The sequence below is a fragment of the Choloepus didactylus genome, chromosome 2 (assembly GCF_015220235.1).
Source record: "Choloepus didactylus isolate mChoDid1 chromosome 2, mChoDid1.pri, whole genome shotgun sequence".
Taxonomy (NCBI): domain Eukaryota; kingdom Metazoa; phylum Chordata; class Mammalia; order Pilosa; family Megalonychidae; genus Choloepus; species Choloepus didactylus.
Window position 1 is genome coordinate 63,157,138 of NC_051308.1, and position 18,631 is coordinate 63,175,768.

The 18,631-nt window shown below is 35.5% G+C and overlaps 1 protein-coding gene across 3 annotated transcripts in view; it reads left to right on the forward strand.

Moving 5' to 3' along the window:
- Positions 1-18,631, forward strand: part of DENND1B (DENN domain containing 1B) — a 282,470-nt gene that overhangs the window by 73,973 nt on the left and 189,866 nt on the right. For all 3 annotated transcript variants that reach the window (XM_037825101.1, XM_037825100.1, XM_037825102.1), the window contains exon 3: positions 1,825-1,868. In XM_037825101.1, the coding sequence (XP_037681029.1) occupies positions 1,825-1,868 (44 nt within the window). The remainder of the gene's footprint in view (positions 1-1,824; positions 1,869-18,631) is intronic.

The following is an 18,631-nucleotide window of genomic DNA, read 5'->3' on the forward strand; positions in this document are numbered from 1 at the left end:
TTCACAGTGAAACCCTTGTATTCTATTATTTATAAGAAAGCAGTATTATACATTGCTGCATGATGCTTTGTTCATATGACCATTAATTATTGTATTAATTCAGCAAGATAACTATTTTTAACATTTTGTGAAGATTACATCATATACTTTAATTTTATGAGTAAAATTTTAATAGCTACCATTTTGGTAAAACTGTCACATAAATGTATATATGTTTTTTTCCAGTTGGAAACATCATAATCTTCCACAGAACATTTAGTCTCTGAGTATTTTTAGGTGATTTATAACGCATTTCACATTCATTTTAGAAATGTACACCTTTGTTTAACTTTACCTTCATAATTGTTTAATGCATTATTCTTTTTAAAGATGTTTTAAGTGATTTCTTACTTGCATTAATTATGTATATGGAAACTTTTTTCCCTTAATAATTAAAAAGGTTAATTATAGAAAAAACGCTTTATTTTCTTTTTGAGTGAAAATATTTGAAAAAACAATCTTTTGAATATAATAAGTTTAAAACCGAAAGAGGAACAACTCATGCTAAAAATGTTGCTATTTATTTATTGAGTTTTGGAAATTAAAAACTTGAAATTATTCATCCCTGGACTGATTTTTAAAATGGTAATATGGAATAGTGGAATTAATGGAGTAGAGTTGAAAATTTTTCACTGATTTGGTGCATAAAAATCTCTTTGATCCACTGAGCCCTTTTACTTGGAATGGAGTTCAAGTACTGTCAATGGCATTTGCTACTCACATTAGCTTATCTTGGACTTTCAAAGGCTTTTTCAGAAGTAATATTAGCCCATTGTAGACTATCCTTTTTAAACACATTTGAAGTATTCACAAGTTTGTTAATGGCAGAATTATAAAGCATTGATTTATATATATATACATATATATAAATTGCTAGATATAATTTATTAGCTTATTCTGAAATGTCCTTCAAATGTCAATTGTATGTTTCTTTTTAGTTCAATTTTATTGAGATATATTTGCATACCATACAGTTATCCATGGTGTATAATCAGCTGTTCACAGTACCATCATATAGTTGTACATTCATCACCCCAATCTATTTTTGAACATCTTCATTACACCAGAAAGAATAGAAATAAGAATAAAAAATAAAAGTAAAAAAATAACACCCAAATCATCCCCCCATCCCACCCTATTTTTCATATAGTTTTTGTCCCCATTTTTCTACTCATCCATCCATACAGTCAATTGTATTTTAAATAAACCTGTTGCCTTACACTTACCAACTTATCTGTTATTTTTTAAGATGCTTAATAGAGTTACAAACGTGATTTTAAAAATGAACTTAATATAAAGCAAACATTGTTATACTTTTTATAAATTCTTAATTTGGATTTTAAATGATTTCAGTCCTTGAGTGTTATAATATATTTGGTTACATATTTACTGCATTTGTATTTTTCTTTTCAAATTAAAACCTCTATTTTTATAAGTTAAATTTGAAAATTCACATTTCAGTATCTTAAAAGCTAAGGTAAATAAATAGAAAAGTGAGTTACTAAAAGAAATAATGATTTTTAAAATAATCTTACCAAGTTAGGCCACAATTCACCTTTTACTGAATGTATTAATTCCATTTGTTCCTACTCCAAAGGTAATTAAAACCCGTAAAAGATTGGAATATTTAATTTGATAAAGGAAAGGTAGTTAAAATCATCAGCTATAAATGTTTAAAGAAAAATTAAAAAGTGTAATTAAAGTAGTTTTGACAATTTAAAAAATTTAGTTGCTTTAAGTGTGTTATTTTGCTTCTGTTTAATGATATATGTCAATTATTTACAGATCCAGTGGTACTATGGAAATTCCCAGAGGACTTTGGAGACCAGGTTGGAGCCACATACTTTTTAAAAAAGATTTAAAACTGGAATATTATGATTACTACTAGTATTATTATTTCTACTTCTACTACAACACATTAATGGCTATACTTATTTTCTCTTGATCAATTTTGAATAAAAGGCATGTGTGTAGAATGTATCTTGAAGAATCTTTTAAAGTTACAAATAGATGGGTGATGAAGAAGCCCTTATACTGAAATTAATAAGGATTGTATGGTTAAAGTTTCAACATATTTTTATACTCTTTTAATTTAACTATGGAGTATATATTTGGGAACATTAAAACAATTTCCCCCATCCAGGAAACTTGACAATACTGAATCTTTATTGATTACATTCCTATTATTTCTGTCTACTTAGAAGTAAATGTAACTGTTATAAATAAGTGATCAGTTCTCCCTTGTTACAGTAATATCTGACCAATTATATTTAGAAATTGTTATCAATATTTTCTTATTTTCAATAATTCTGATCTATAAGTTTATTTTCTTGAAATTATATAGCATGAAAAAAATTATATGGCATGCATGGGAGACTGTGGGATGAATTTAGCATATTTATGTTTTAAGTTTTAGTCATCTACAGTTTAAGTATTTAGTATAACCAAAATGGTTAAGTATTTTGACATGATGTATAAAAACAGAAAAATCTTTAAAAATTTATAATACTATAGATTTATTATTTCAAAGTTGAATTATAAAATATGTGGTTAATGGTAGAGTACAAATCAAAAATTTCATAGAAATAAGCACTTTTTGCTGGATACCTAATGAACAGGTTCCTTTCTTTTGTTTGCAGAAAAATGAAATAAAAGAGTCTTATCAGTGTTAAATTTATAATACTACAAACTTACTATAATTTGAGTTACAAAAATGAAAGCCAGCAAAAGTATGTGTTTAAAGTAGTTCACTCAGAAATAAATATATAGACATGTAATTTTGAATATATGTGTAAGAATAATTTTCGAGCTATGAAAATCAATTTGAAAGACTTGTAAATTACACTGAAAAAGTCAGTTTAAATAGTCATATTAAATGTTAATTGGATCTAGTACAACCCTTGATCATGGCTTCACATTAAAAGGGGGTATGCCTCATGTGGTTTTAATGCACTAGAATAGCTAGAAGTAAATACCTGAAACTGTCCATCTCCAACCCAGTAGTAGCCTTGACTCTTGAAGATGATTGTATAACAATGTAGCTTACAAGGGGTGACAGTGTGATTGTGAAAACCTTGTGGATCACACTCCGTTTATCCAGTGTATGGATGAATGAGTAGAAAAATGGGGTCAAAAACTAAATGAAAAATAGAATAATGGGAGGAAGGGGATGATTTGGATGTTCTTTTTTACTTATATTTTTTATTCTTATTTTTACTTTTTCTAGTGTAAGGAAAATGTTCAAAAAATAGATTGGGGTGATGACTGCACAATTATGTGATGGTACTGTGAACAGTTGATTGTACACCACGGATGATTGTATATGTGAATATATCTCCATAAAACTGAATTAAAAAAAAACCCCATAAAACAAAAATAAGCCTCCCTGAAAAGAAAAGGGGGGGAGGAGAATATGCACTCTTAATTTGTTTTTAACTCTCTAGAGAAAGGATTGATTTTTAAATATCTTAAATATATCAAAGAAGTCCCTGCAATGAAGACTGATTTGGAAATAAGAAGCTTAACTGAGTTTGTTCCTGAACAGTATGTACTTAGGTTGGAGATTTCAAATGTCTTGAATCATGAATCATTTACCATCTGAAATATTTTTCTTCACTTGGTCTTCACAATTCTCTCTTGTCCACTGACCCAAGAACAAACCTCCGGTCCAGCTTTTTTATTATTTTTAATTTTTGTCCTTTAAACAGCTCTATGAACCAGGGAATCAGAGACTCCTTATTTTGGGTCCATAAGGGTGATAACGAGGTACATGTTTGTGGGGTCCAGCTCTTGCAGATTTTTCAGTGAGACCAAGGATTGCTGTTCCTCTTTGTGACTGATGAGCTGGTGTTTGGGAAGTTTTAATTGGGTCTGAATTGTTACTCTGTTTCCCAAATTTTTGAGGTCAATGGAACATTTATAAGCTCACTTAGTAAAATACAAAAGCAATTAATCATGTAATTTTGAAGATCATTCTTAACCCCTAGGATGCCAGTTCACCATAGTTCTCGCAGACTTTTTGAAGGTTGCTGCTGAAAGGGACTTTCAATACCATTTAGTCTAATTACCTCACTTTAAAGCTAAAGAAATTAAGCTTTATATGGGAATCTAGCCAGAGGCCTAGAAGAATGACTTTGCTATATTTTTTGGTGACTATGTGGACTAGTATACATGACACAGGTACTTTCTGTGTATTTCTTATCTTCCTTACCTTTTACTGCTTTGTTTTACCAACTGTCTGCTTCATCCTACCAGCCTTTTCACCGGATCCGAGGCTGCTTTAGTAATAGGAATAGGAAAAGCTCCCTTATTTAGCATTTAGCAACTCTACTAGGTGCCTGGTACTTTATTTGCATAATTCATATTGTCTTCAAATCCTACCAGCACTGCTGGGAGACCAATAGTATTACCCTCCAAACTGATGCTTAAGTAAGAAACTTGCTTCTGGTTACATTGTTTATAAGAGTCAGAGCTGAGACTGGAAACCATGTATTTCGATTTGCTAAAGCTGCCAAAATGTAATATACCAGAAATGGATTGGCCTTTACAATGGGGATTTATTAAGTTATAATTTACAGTTCCTTAGGCCATGAAAATGTCCAAATTAAGGCATCAATAGGAAGGTACCTTCTCTGAAGAAAGGCTGCCGGCATTTGGGACACCTCCGTCTCTTGGAAGGGCACATGGTTGTCATCTGCTGGTCCTTTGTTCCTGGGTTTCATTGCTTTCAGCTTCTGATTCCAGTGGCTTTTTTTCTGAGCATCTGTGGACTCTTAGCATCTCTGGGGCGTTTTCTCTCTCTAAGCAACCCCCCCCCCCCTTCCTCTTCCTCTCTCTCTGTGTTTTCTGCCTTTTTATCCTTTTATACTCTCATAAAGGACTCCAGTAAAGGATTAAGATCTACCCTGAATTGGGTGAGTCATATCTCAACTGAAACAACCTTACCAAAAGGCTCCACCCACAGTAGGCCTGCAGGGGCCCCACAGAAATGGACTAAAACAACATTGTGTTTTCTGGGGCATGCAACAGCTTCAAACCAGCACACCATGTTTGTCTGGCTCAAGAGTGTGTGCTTTTAACCATTACATTATATTGTTCTTTCTGCTTGGAATGCTGTTCCAGACCCTCACCACTTATTTTAACCTTTTTCAAAGAAAGTTTTCTCTCAGTGTCTTTATACTTTGAAAGCAATGTATAGTTTAATCCAAAAGACATAATATCAATTATCCCTTAGGTTCTATATCATAAGAGCTGTTGGTCTATCATAGGCATTGATTTATTATATGCTTTATAGAGTGTGTTTTTCTATTTTTTGACAATAGATGAACCACTGGGGACAAGCCAAATCACATTTCAGAAGTTGTGATTAGATTTGTTTGTTTGTTTGTTTTTGGCTACAAAAGAGGTTTGTATAAGGGGAAAGTAGATGGAACTATTAAAATAAATGGAGCTGGATTTTGGCAGCCAGTCAAGGTTTTGCTAAAGTGTTGGTCTTTTCAAATGGATTTGAGCAGAGTGTGATATTACAGAATCAATATGTTAGGAAGATTAATACAGGAGAGATTTTGGTATAGATTGTTTGGGAGGGAAACTGGAGGCAAATAAATTAGTTAGCTATTGCAGTTCAACTGAGAAGTAAGAAGGATTTGAAAGAGCTGGTTACATTAGGAATGGGAATGGGAATCAGTGTAAGAGGGAAAAGAGGAGAGATTGCCTGTAAAGGCTTTCTGTTTTTTGGGGGGAGGTGTGGAGAATAATGAAGAGAGGATGAGTTTGATCTTGATCACTTCAAGAAATGATAAATTATCTTTCATCTGAGCAATGAGAGGGGGCTTTGGGGAACTGATAAGAATGGAGAGAGTTTTCAACCTAAGGAAATACACAGACGAGAATGAATTTGAGGATTGCGAAGCAGAATAGTTGGTAACAGATTTATATTTAGCAAATACATTGAGGTTGTAGCTGAGAAAATGACTGCAGAACAAATGTAATTGATACGATTGATATTTGTATTACTGCCTCTTACATTTATGAGAGGTTTACTACTTGTCTCACTTTGCCAGGTTGCTATGACAAATACCACACAATGGGTTTTGGCTTAAGAACAGGAATTTATTGGCTCATGGTTTGAGGCTAGATGTCGTCCAAAATCAAGATATCTGCAAGGCTTGCTTTCTCCTGAAGTCTGTAGCATTCTGATGCTGACTGCAGGGAATCCTTGGGGTTTCTTAGCTTGTATATATATCTCCTGTCACATGGAGATGTCCTCTCCCTTCTGGCTTCTGTAACTTTTGAGTTTTCTTTATAAGGGCTCCATTAATATGGATTAACACCCCCCCCCCCGATTCAGTTGGCCTGAACTTAATGTTCTTTGAGACTAGTATTAAATAATAATTTTTAAAAGATAATATAACCATGACTGTCATACAAATAAAAGATTTTATTTTTGTTGAAGATTGTATTTAGCTCATTAATTGATAAACTATATAACTTATTTGAAGGAGAATTCAAACTATCACACTTACACAGATCAGTCAGGAATGCTGCAATAAATTTGCAAATAGATGCAAAAGTGTTCTGTTTTTTTTTTTTTTTTGGGTGCAGGAGGAGAGAAAGTGTCCCTCTACTGGACTTGTCTATGAGTCAGTATTATTTGCATTGCCATCATTTGTCTACAACTTATGGAGCTGTAAAATATCTTAAACACAGTGAAAGGTACAGAGCCCCTAGAACAGTATGCTAGACAATGCTTTCTTTGCCACTGAAGACAACCGGTGATCTTTTGGTCCATTTCAAAGTTTTCCACAATTTTTCCCCATAATCTCCTGCCCCTTCTTGAGATCATAATAATATCAAAGAAAGATTATTCTAGATGACAAGATACAGTTAGTACTGTTTAGTTTGGCCTGATTATTACCATATACGTGTAGCAAGAGTGTTGATTTACCTTATAAGCCTCCATAAACCTATTTTGTTTATATAGAGCTGTGCAGTATAGAATAAGTACTATGTCCATAAAATTAATTTCTTTCTGTAGGTTTTCATAAGGAATCTCAGATTGGACTTTTAAAAGTTTCTGTTTATTTGCTGTCCCAATGCTAGGAAACCAAGTCCAAGAAAATGTCTTCAGCAGATTCCACCTATACTACCTATAAATTTGGAGAATTCTTTTCTTCTCAGGGTCTATAAAATTTGCTAGAGTTCCTGATCTGTAATGAAGGGGGCCTTCTATACCTATAAGGCTGAACTCTGTCAGATAGGCAACAGGCCAGTTTTCCTGGGGGTTGAGAGGGCTCTGTAGACTCTGTAAGTATAGCCATAGCCCAATTTTGTTCCTTAAAAGTAGCTTGATATTTGTGATTAAACAAGCATCTCTTTAAATATGACACTTTAAATAAGGCCTTGTATAACCCATTTTCCAGTTATGTTCTGGTTAAAAGACATTTCTTACTGAACTGGTGTAGATAACTATATTGTCATGAACAGTAAAGGGAGTTAGTAAGAGTTTCTCAGTTTGGGGTGGGGAAGGTCAGTGAGATTAAGATATTTTTTAAAAATGCTTAATTTCAGTTTACAAAAGTAGAGTTTATTAAATTGTTGAAGGTAACAGTGTAGGAAGAGAAGAAAGGACTTCCTTATATATCCAGAAAATAGAACATTAACACTTCAACAATATTTCGAACAAATAACTGGAATAAAATTTACATCAGTTTATTCAGTTCTGTGCAATTAATTGATGTTCTGTTACATCTTGGGTTAGCATTCTCTTGAAATCATCTTCCTCTTGAAAAGTCCTGAAAATCCTGACTCAGTCTGCTGGAATGGCCTGAAAGTTGTCTAGGTGCTGTCAATTCAAAGGCCTGCACCCAACAGTCTATTCAAGGTGTAAATAGTTTGAAATACCTCATACAGCCTGTTCTAGTTGGCTAATGCTGCCAGGATGCAAAACACCAGAAATGGACCAGCTTTTATAAAAGGGGGTTTATTTGGTTACAGTTACAGTCTTAAGGCCATAAAGTGTCCAAGGTAACACATCAGCAATCGGGTACCTTCACTGGTGGATGGCCAATGGTGTCTGGAAAACCTCTGTTAGCTGGGAAGGCATGTGGCAGGTGTCTGTTCCAAAGTTCTGGTTTCAAAATGGCTTTCTCCCAGGATGTTCCTCTCTAGGCTGCAGTTCCTCGAAAATGTCACTCTTAGTTGCACTTGGGGTATTTGTCCTCTCTTAGCTTCTCTGGAGCAAGAGTCTACTTTCAATGGCTGTCTTCAAACTGTCTCTCATCTGCAGCTCCTGTGCTTTCTTCAAAGTGTCCCTCTTGGCTGTAGCTCCTCTTCAAAACATCAGTCACAGCTGCATGAGTTCCTTCTGTTTGTCAGCTCATTTATATGGCTCCACTGATCACGGGCCACCCTGAATGGGTGGGGCCTTGCCTCCATGGAAATAGCTCATCAGAGTTATCACCTACAGTTGGGTGGGGCACATTTCCATGCAAACAACCTAATCCAAACATTCCAACTTAATCCCCACTAAATGTCTGCCCAACAAGATTGCATCAAAGAATATGGCTTTTTCTGGGGGACATAATACATTCAAACCAGCCACAGCCCTTTTCTACAAAAGTCTGAGACTGGCCTGCTTTGTGGAAAATACAAACTCTGGTCTGTAGCTTATACCAGAGCCTTCAGACAAGTATCAGAAACAAAACTAAATTATCTGTAGATGACAGAGATGTTAATGGCTAGGGTTAAGTTATTAATGATAATTTTCAAGTGTGAAAGGTTTGTTGAGGGTTCTTAATAAGAATACTGTATAGATAAGGACATTTGGTTGTTTCTGTAGTATGAAAAATAACTATAATAAAGCTATCCCATAAAAAGCTTTAGTTGCAATGCCTGTAAGAAAAATGATTAAGCCTGTTTTCAAAAAAGTCAGTTAGGGAGAGGTGAGGCAAGATGGTGGCACAGGGAGGTGTGGAATTTAGTTAGTCCCCTAGAATAACTACTAAATAGCCAGGAACAACTAGAATATACTCTGGAACAACTGATGGGCGGACATCTGTGACTAGACAACATCATATATCAGTCAGGAATGGATGGAATGACTGAGATTGCAGCATAGAACTATAAGTAAAGCTCTGCAGACTGCGGAGCTGGTGCCTCTCCCCTACCAGTATGCAGGCTGAGTTGTAAAACTTTGCTGTGGGAAAAGGAAGTAGTTCCAGCAGGGAGCAAGGGAATGTAGCTCAACAAAGCTCCGTTTGCAGTTTTAATTAACAAATTTGGGCATATTGAATACATGCCATGAGCACAGATAAACTTGGAGCAAGCAGAAAAGGAACCTAAAGGTTTATCCTGGCAGAGAGGAGGCAGGGCTGATGGAAAAAAAAATTACATACATAAAAACAGAGACTTTTGGAGTCTGGTGACATCAGAATACTTGAAAAGAGCTGTGCCCCAAGAAAAGGGGCACACAGGACTGGGTACCAATTCCGGTTCTTGCTGGTGAGCTGGAGGGCTGGGGACTGGCTCTGACAAGGGGACTTCTTGCTTTTTGCCCTTTTTTCCCCTCTCATTCTAAGTAGCTTATTAAACAAAACCTCAGGTATTTTCAACTGTCAGTACTGACCCAGGCAAGGGTAGAGTTAAGATAGTCAGGGAATCAAAGGAAAAGCTCAAGTGTAGGAGACAACTTCCTAAAGGGCTTATCTTCCCTAAGAAAAGAGGGGTGCAGGGCCCAGCTCATGTGGCAGCCCTCCCTCAGAGAACTCAGACCCCAGGTCCTGGGGTTGGGGAGGGACAGAAGCAGTTTAAACTTGGCTTCTAACACCCTCATCTGAGCAGGGGCAGGGTCCTCTGAGAATTAAAGGCATTACCCCTCTTTACACCAATGGGGAACTTCAGGCTGACAAGCGCCACCTGCTGGGCAGGATAGGAAAAGCACAGAGTCTAGAGGCTTCACAGGAAAGTCTGACAATCTTCTGGGTCTCCCCATCAGGTAAACCTGAGACTGAATACAATCTCCTCCTGAGACCTGGGCCCATTTGTTCTGGGACAATCTGTTGGGGTAATCAAGGAAACCAGATGCCTAGACAATAAAAAATTATGAATTACACTAGGAAAAACAAATATATGGCCCCAGTCAAAGGAACAAACTTACACTTCAAATGAGATACAGGAGTTGAAACAACTAATTCAAGATCTTCAAACAAATATGCTAAATCAATTAAAAATCAAATCAGTGAGTTGAGAGAAGATATGGCAAAAGAGATGAGGCTATAAAGAAGTCATTGGGCAAACATAAGGAAGAGCTCTAAAGTTTGAAAAAAACAGTTGGCAGAACTTATGGGAATGAAAGGCACAATAGAAGAGATGGAAAACCCAATGAAGGCATACAACAGTAGATTTAAAGAGATAGAAGAAAAGATCCATGAACTGGAGGCCAGGACATCTGAAATCCTACACACAGAACAGATAAGGAAAAGAGTGGAAAAATACGAGCAGGGTTTCAGGTAACTGAATGACAACATGAAGTGCATGAATATATATGTCATGGGTGTCCCAGAAGAAGAGAAGGGAAAAGGGGCAGAAAGAATAATGGAGGAAATAATCACTGAAAATTTTCCATCTGTTTTGAAACACATAAAATTACAAATCCAAGCAGCACAGTATACCCCAAACAGAATAGATCCAAGTAGACCAACCCCAAGACATTTAATAATCAGATTGTCAAATGTCAAAGACAAAAAGAGAATTCTGAAAGCAGCAGGAGAAAACCGATCCATCACATGCAAAGGAAGCTGGATGAGGCTATGTGCAGATTTCTCAGTAGAAACCGTGGAGGTGAGAAGGCAATGGTATGATATATTTAAGTTACTGAAAGGAAAAAACTGCCAACCAAGAATTGTATATCAGACAAAACTGTCCTTCATAAATGAGAGACAGTTTAAAATATTTTCAGACAAACAGGCACTGAGAAAGAGTTTGTGAACAAGATACTAGTTCTACAAGAAATAATAAAGGGAGTACTACAGGCAGATAGGAAAAGACAGGAGAGAGAGTTTTGGAGAAGAGCGTAGAAATGAAGACTATCAGTAAGGAGAGACAGAGAGGGAGGAGGGGGGAGAAAGAGGGAGAGAGAGAGAGAAGAGAGAGGGAGAGAGAGAAAATAAAGTAAGATATGACATATAAAATCCAAAAGACAAAATGGTAGACAGGAGACATTATTTTGAGTGAAATTACCAAGAAACAAATGGACAGATACTATATGGTCTCACTAATATGGACTAACGATGAGTGAAATTTGAGACTTGAGAACACAGGTTATCAGGAGATAGAAAGAGGTTAGAGATGAGGCATTTGATGCTGAAAGAGTACAGAAGGTTCAACAGGATTGATTGTATAGATCCAGAAATAGCACAATGCTGTGTGATAGTAGCACAATATTGTAAGTAGTCTGAAAAAGGATAAGTGTGAGTACGATTGAAAGAGGAAGACTAGGGGCATGTATGGCATCAGAAGGAAAGATAGAAGATAAAGACTGGGATTGTGTAACTTAGCAAAACCTAGAGTGGTCAATGATGGTGATTAAATGTGCAAATATAAAAATGTTTTTAAATAAGGGAGAGCAAATGAATGTCAATATTGCAAGGTGATGAAAATTGGATGGTATAGGGGCAAAATAAAATCAATGCAAACTAGAGTTTGTAGTTAAGAGTAACACTGAAAAATGCTTCCATTAATTGTAACAAAGCCAATATTCTAAAGCAAATGTCTATAAGAGGGGGTATATAAGGAACTTATATGGGATTCTTGTTGGTGGTGGTGTTGTCTGACTTTTTCATTGTATTTTGTTTCTGTTTTTCTTCTATCTTTTGTATTTTTATTCATTTTTTTTCTCCTTTTCCTCTTTCTTTGGGGAAGAGTTGGAAATGTCCTCATATAGATTGTGGTGGTAAATGCATTATTATGTGATTATACTGGGAATCATTAATTGTTTACTTAGGGTGGATTCTATGGTGTCTGAATAAAACTGTTAAAAAAATAAACAGAGGGATGCAAGTGCTGGAGAAAATGTGGGGGAAGGGATGTACCTATTCCCTGTTGGTAGGAAAGTAGAATGGTGCAGCCCAGCTCAAGGGCAGTTTGGTGGTTCCACAGGACACTAACTATAGGATTGCCATGTGGTCCTGCAACTCTGTTATTGGGTACATAGTACTTGGAAGAACGGGGAGCAGGGACATGAGTGGACATTTCACACTAGTGTTTATGGCAGCAGAATTCATGATTCACAGTGGATGGAGGTGGTGTAAGGGTACATTGACTGATAAATGGAATGGTGAACTGTGGTGTATACATACAATGGAATACCGAGCGGCGGCAAGAAGAAATGAAGTTGTGAGGTATGCAACTAGGTGAATGGACTTTGGGAACAATATGTTGAGGGAAATAAGCCAGAATCGAAAAGACAAACACTATAATGCCTCACTAATGTGGATTAAATATAATGTGCAAACTCTGAGAATTGAATCTGAGAGCATAGGTTATCAGGGGAAGGCTTACTGTGAAGGTTCCTAGATTGTAAGCTCTTACAGCAGTCACATCTATTCATGTGTTGTAATGGTTATCTCTAAATTCTGAGATGCTGAGCTGTTTGTGTATAAGCTGGTTGGTGCCTGTAACTTTGGGTATCTGTGTGACACTTGAGACTCAGAGCCAGAGTTCAGCAACTATGAATGTCAGCCTTACCCCATACAGAAAATGTTAAAAAACCTGAAAAAGAGATCAAACTTCAATTAGAGATACAAACGAAATGGATTTGATTAGAACTAAGGTAAACCAGACAAAAGGGAAAAGGATGATATTGACTGTGTTTTAAAACTTCAACTTCTGTGTGAGACCAAAGGAAGAGATGTTAATTTGGTGCAAAATCTATACTTTCTATAGCACACTTTATAGTATAACTTGTATGATGTGTTCATTCAAACACCATAACTACGTGGAACTTTGAATGGGGGGTGAGGTCTGGTTGGTTTGTACAGGTTAGCATGAAACCCTGATACATCCCAGAGTAATTTGGGCAGAGAACAAAAAGTATTTGCAAAGCCTCCTTCAGGGCCTGGGGAAAAATGTGGAAACATTACCCCCCCCCCAGGGGGGGGGAATTCCTGATATTTTTGCAAGCATTGGGGAATGCCATTGTAGTAGGCCAAGTCCTCGATCTTGGGGCTTGCTCTTATGAAACTTGTTACTGCAAAGGAGAGGCTAAGCCTACTTAATTATAATGGTGCCTAAGAGTCACCCCTAGAGAACCTCTTTTGTTGGTCAGATGTGGCCTGTCTCTCTCTATGCCTACTTGGTGGGTAAAGTCACTGCCTTCTCCCCCCTACATGAGAGATGTCTCCCAGGGGTGTGTAAATCTCCCTGTCAATATGGGACATGACTCCTGGGGATGAGCCTGGACCCGGCATCATGGGATTGAGAAAGACTTCTTGACCAAAAGGGGGATGAGAAATGAAACAAAATAGAAGTTTCAATGGCTGAGAGATCTCAAATTGAGTTGAGAGGGCATTCTGGAGATTTTTCTTAAGTGTTGTATAGCTATCCCTTTTTGTTTTTTAGTGTACTAGAATAACTGTAAGGAAATACCTGAAACTGTTGAACTTCAATTCAGTGTCCTTGAATCTTGGCTCATATTCCTTTTATCCAATGTATGGACAAATGGGTAGAAACAAGGGCAACAAAAAGCAAATGAATAATAGGGGGGGAAAAGGAGTATGAGGTGTTTTGGGTGTTCTTTTTTTACTTTTATTTGTATTTTTATTCTTATTTTCTGGAGTAATGAAAATGTTCAAAAAATTGATTTTGGTGATGAATGTACAACTATGTGATGATACTGCGAACAAGTGACTGTACACTGTGGATGATTGTATGGTATGCTAATATATCATAAAATTGCATTAAAAAATGTTAGTTAAATCTGCATCTGATTTTAAAAAGTAGGTGGACGAAATTTGGATATGGGAAGAATCTTGAGATACAACACACAAAAATCCTGAGACATAATAGAGCAAGAAAAGAGATTTAGTGTGTGTGGTGTAGAGCTTAGACAAGTGTATTTTTGTAAAACTCCACAGGCAAGTCTATTGGGTATCTGCAGTTGAGAACCACTGGCCTAGAAGATGCCATGAATTTACATTAAAGGAGTAAGGTTGTGGCCAAGTAAGCGTTTTAAATAATGACCGAAATTCTAACAGGCAATGTTATGCTATTATTGTTTAATATCATCAGGCAAAGCACTGTCAGGACTCAAAAATGGAGGAAAACTTAACAGAAGTATTTTATAAGAATTTTGATTATCGTTTTCCCTGTTTGTGAAAACATGTTATGGATAGCAAGCGCATTGACATATCTCTAGGAATTTCCCATAACATGTCAGATTTCTGAAATATTCATATTAATACAATTTACATATACATATTAGATCTCGGGCAGGCAGAACATCTTTTCTGATTTGTCAACTCTTGCTATGCAGCTCTTATAATAATAACACATAAAAGAAACCAAATTATTTATAGCATCTCTTTTTATAAGGTAAAAGGACAAATCTGTGGGATTTTCCAGGGGATCTCATGGAAATCTCTAAGAAAGTTTTAGGTATAAAACATTTCCCAGAAGTTTTTTAGTTTTTCTACATTTGAAATCTATGTTGGTAGTGTAAAAACAAAAAAAAGTTGTTGGGAGATTTGGATGATTGATTATGATAGTATCCATGGGTGTTTAAGAATCAACACCTATTAGTTACCTATTTAATCAAAGTGATTAAATGGTGTGTGTTTTATTAAAATAAAAAAAAACACAGAAGTTAACATAATTGAAAGAATCTTAGTTCTTTCATAACCGAGGAGCCTTTGTACTCCCTGCACCCCCTTAAATAATGGCAGACCTAATAGAGTCACTATTAAGCACAGTAATTTATTCTGGTAAGACACAGTTGATGCTGTCTGTGAGGCACATGGAGGTGAAGATAATCTTTCATACTTTAGGCAAAGGCGTTAATTAAAGTAAACCAAGGAAGCAAGCCCATCAAAATTGAAAGATATTTGTTATAACAATTTACATAGCTTCTTTTAAGCCTCAGATAATCAAACAAGGTAAAAAAAAGTTCAGATTCTAAGTTTTGTCCTTCATTGTGCCCTTCCACATTCAAGAACAAACTAACACTTGAAGACAGATATGAGATCTATGGAGTCAGAACTAAGTTGTTATTCATCATCATCGTCGTCGTCGTTTTATGTTCTTTATGTTAGTGTGCGGTGCATTCGTGATTGCTGTCTTCACATGAATCAATACAGCTTTTAAAATTTTTTGTTTTAATTTTCAATACACTAAATTTAAAGTGTTTTAGCATGCATCAACAATAGCTCTTCAGGGTCCTCAATAAGTCCCAAGACTGTAAAGGGGTCCAGAACTGCTGCTTTAGGACAGAACTACTCTTTTTTGAAAAAGAAAAGAATTACACCACTGTATTTATTTGACACAATTACTCTCAGTATAAAAGTTAATTATAACTTTTAACCCAAGTAACTAACTTATTTCACAGGAGAAACTGAGGGGTGGACAACTGAGAACTTTCTGTTATATATAAGCATTTTAGCAGACTATCAGAGCTCATGAGTACATAGAATACAACTTTATACAGCCACACCTGTCCCTTTCAAGTGTGAAAAAGGAACATGTTCATTAACATGGCCCAAAGGTATAATCTCTTGGGAGCATTTAAAAGTAAGAAAAAATGTATGGATGTAATTAATGTTTTAGTAATTAATGTTTTAGTAATTAATGTTTTAGTATTCAATCTTAGAAATTATCTAGGTATCTAGTGATTATAAATTAACTCAATTTAATATTGGTTCAGGGTTGCAAGTTATCTAAAGATATCTACAGTATCTAACTTGATATACTATAAAATATAGTCACTGTTGAAATAAAGTTCAATAGAATAATGTTCCGATTTGATTGAATAGAAATTTATATTTTTCATATTGTAGAATGTATGTCATCTTAGTTCATTTGTTCAGTGAACTTGCTTAAATTTTGTTGGAAAAACAAATCCAAGTAGAATAAAATTTGTGCTTATAGTGTACTTAACACTGATAACTCAGAGAAGACACAACTATTTTTATGAAGCCAAAATGATAAAACTAGGTTAGTTTGCCAAAGATTTACCTTAATTATGTGAATTTGGTTTCCTAAAATGTTTGAGTTTCTATAAGATTTTTAAAAATTCTAACCCATTTGAAAATTAGTAGTTATTTTTTTATTTTATAGAAATTTTAGGAATATTTAATTTATATAAATGTTCATTTATCAGAACAGAGCTACTTTAATTTATGAGACTTTATGAGAGTCTAATTTATTGATACTCTGGAGATAGAAAAACATTTCACACTAACACAGACAATAGACAAAGGCCTTTCTGAATTATTGACATACAGACTTCACAGACATGAAATTTTTTTTAGTGATTTTGTGATATACTGTGTGTGGTGAAAAGATAATATTAATATGTAGGAAAGTAGAAAGATTGATTTATAAAAGTGTTGCTATATTTAGTAAGGCTTTTAATGTATTATTTTGATCGTTTTATGATAACTTAGGTGAAAAATTTTGTCAAACATTGGACAAATGAGCTTACCCTAGGTTATAACCTTCTAGCTAATGGTGTCTTAAGAACTTAAAATTATTCATAGAGTACTTTTTTTTGCAAGGTGCTGGTGTGGCACTTGAGGCTGTATGTGTGGTAGTCCTTGTCTTATAGGACTCTATAGTAGAAAAAAGACTGGACTGAGAATCAGGAGAAGTGAATTATTGTTTTGGTTCTACTTCTAAATTGATGTGTATGACTTTAAGGAAATAATTTTTCTTTTCTGTACTTCAGTTTTCTCTTCTGTAACTGAGGGGTGCAGGAGCAAATGGTTGCTTTTTGTTTTTATGGTATTCACTTCTACATGTAATTTCAACAGAGGGCCAAGTGTAGTTAAGTGTCATGAAACTTGCTAACAGTATAATGTAGGAGCTCCTGGAAGGAAGATATCACACATGTAGACGGGCCAAGAGGTAGATGGTTAGTGAGAAAGAGAAGGTAGTGAGCTTAGACTAATTTTCCTCATAGTGACAATAGTTAGTGTACTTATGGTGGCTTCTGGAGTAAAAGGCTTGAGGTGGTAAGACTATGTTTGTATCAAATAGGAAGAAGCCATTTCAAAAGGAAGATTGAAGATGGAAGGTAGAAGTTGATACTTCATATAGGTAGAAGTTGATAATTATATAGCAAGAATTAGCAGAGACGGTTAGATGACAAATATTACCTGAATATAGACTTTTGCATTATTTTAACTAATACTAGGTGGGAAAGATAAAAAAGAAAAGTTCCCAGATCATTGGACCTTATGGAACAGTACAGAAGACAAAAAATTGAATTAAACAACTGTAATATAATCCCTAAGAGCTGTAATACTAATGTACAGACTGTAATGATGGTACAGATGAGATGGCATCACAACTGCAGTTGCAAGGGTTAGCTTTGGATTGGAATGATAAGGTGTGCTTCTCTCTCTGTAGGAGGAAAGGAAGGAACAACAGATGGCGGGGCCTTGGCTGATTTCAGATGGTGCTTTGGGGAAGATTCAGATTGAGGGATGTTGAAAGTGCTATTATTTCCTATACCTTCTTCGTTGTCATTCTTATGCTTACATGACTTGAGAAAGGAGTTAATGAGGTGTAAGAGAGGAAAATTTGTCCTGGATATTCTGCTAAGGCCTTGTCTGCATTATTGACTCTTGCTTCCCTAAGAAGTGTTGTCATTTGGGATTCATGGAAAAATGGCACTGAAGTGGTTAAAGGACTTGTATGCTGGAATGGGTGTGAATCTTCAGTGATTACTCTTGTCATTGGGGGTACCCATGTTGAGGGTACCACTGAAGAGAGAGTCATTGACGGGTCCCTATCCTATCAATAGAAAGGATATTTAAGAGGAGAAGTTAGTGGTAACATTGATTCCATTTTTTGGTGGAAGTAAACTACTCTGAGATTCCTGTGAGATGCTGGTGGTTAGGAGGAGTACATGGAAGGTGATCTTTAAGCCTGTTCCTTGGTCACTGTTTTTTCCTTAAATTGGTCCTGTTCCTAGGGTAAGAATGGAAAAATGGAAAGCACTGAGTATTACAGCTATTGTGTTAGAGAGACAGCATGATGAAATTGTTTCATTATTTGAAATTGAAGTAGAGTGATAGCTAGAGACTTCAGAATGTTATTTCTTGCATTAAATAGAAGACTTAATTTTTTGATAATATAGATTTGATTTTGAATTCTTAGTCATATGCTTTGTGCCATCAGACAAGAATCCTGTGCTATAAATGTTGTGAGAATTACTTCACAGCATTCATTGTAGGAGTCAACTTCTCTAAGAAGCAATGGGGTAAGCATTCAGCATATGAGATGGCATGGTCAAATTTCCTTCATACTCTGTCCCTGTATTTTCTCAGGCCTTATTTCTTTTTTTGTAGTACTTCTGTTTTTTTAGTGCCTCTCTCTG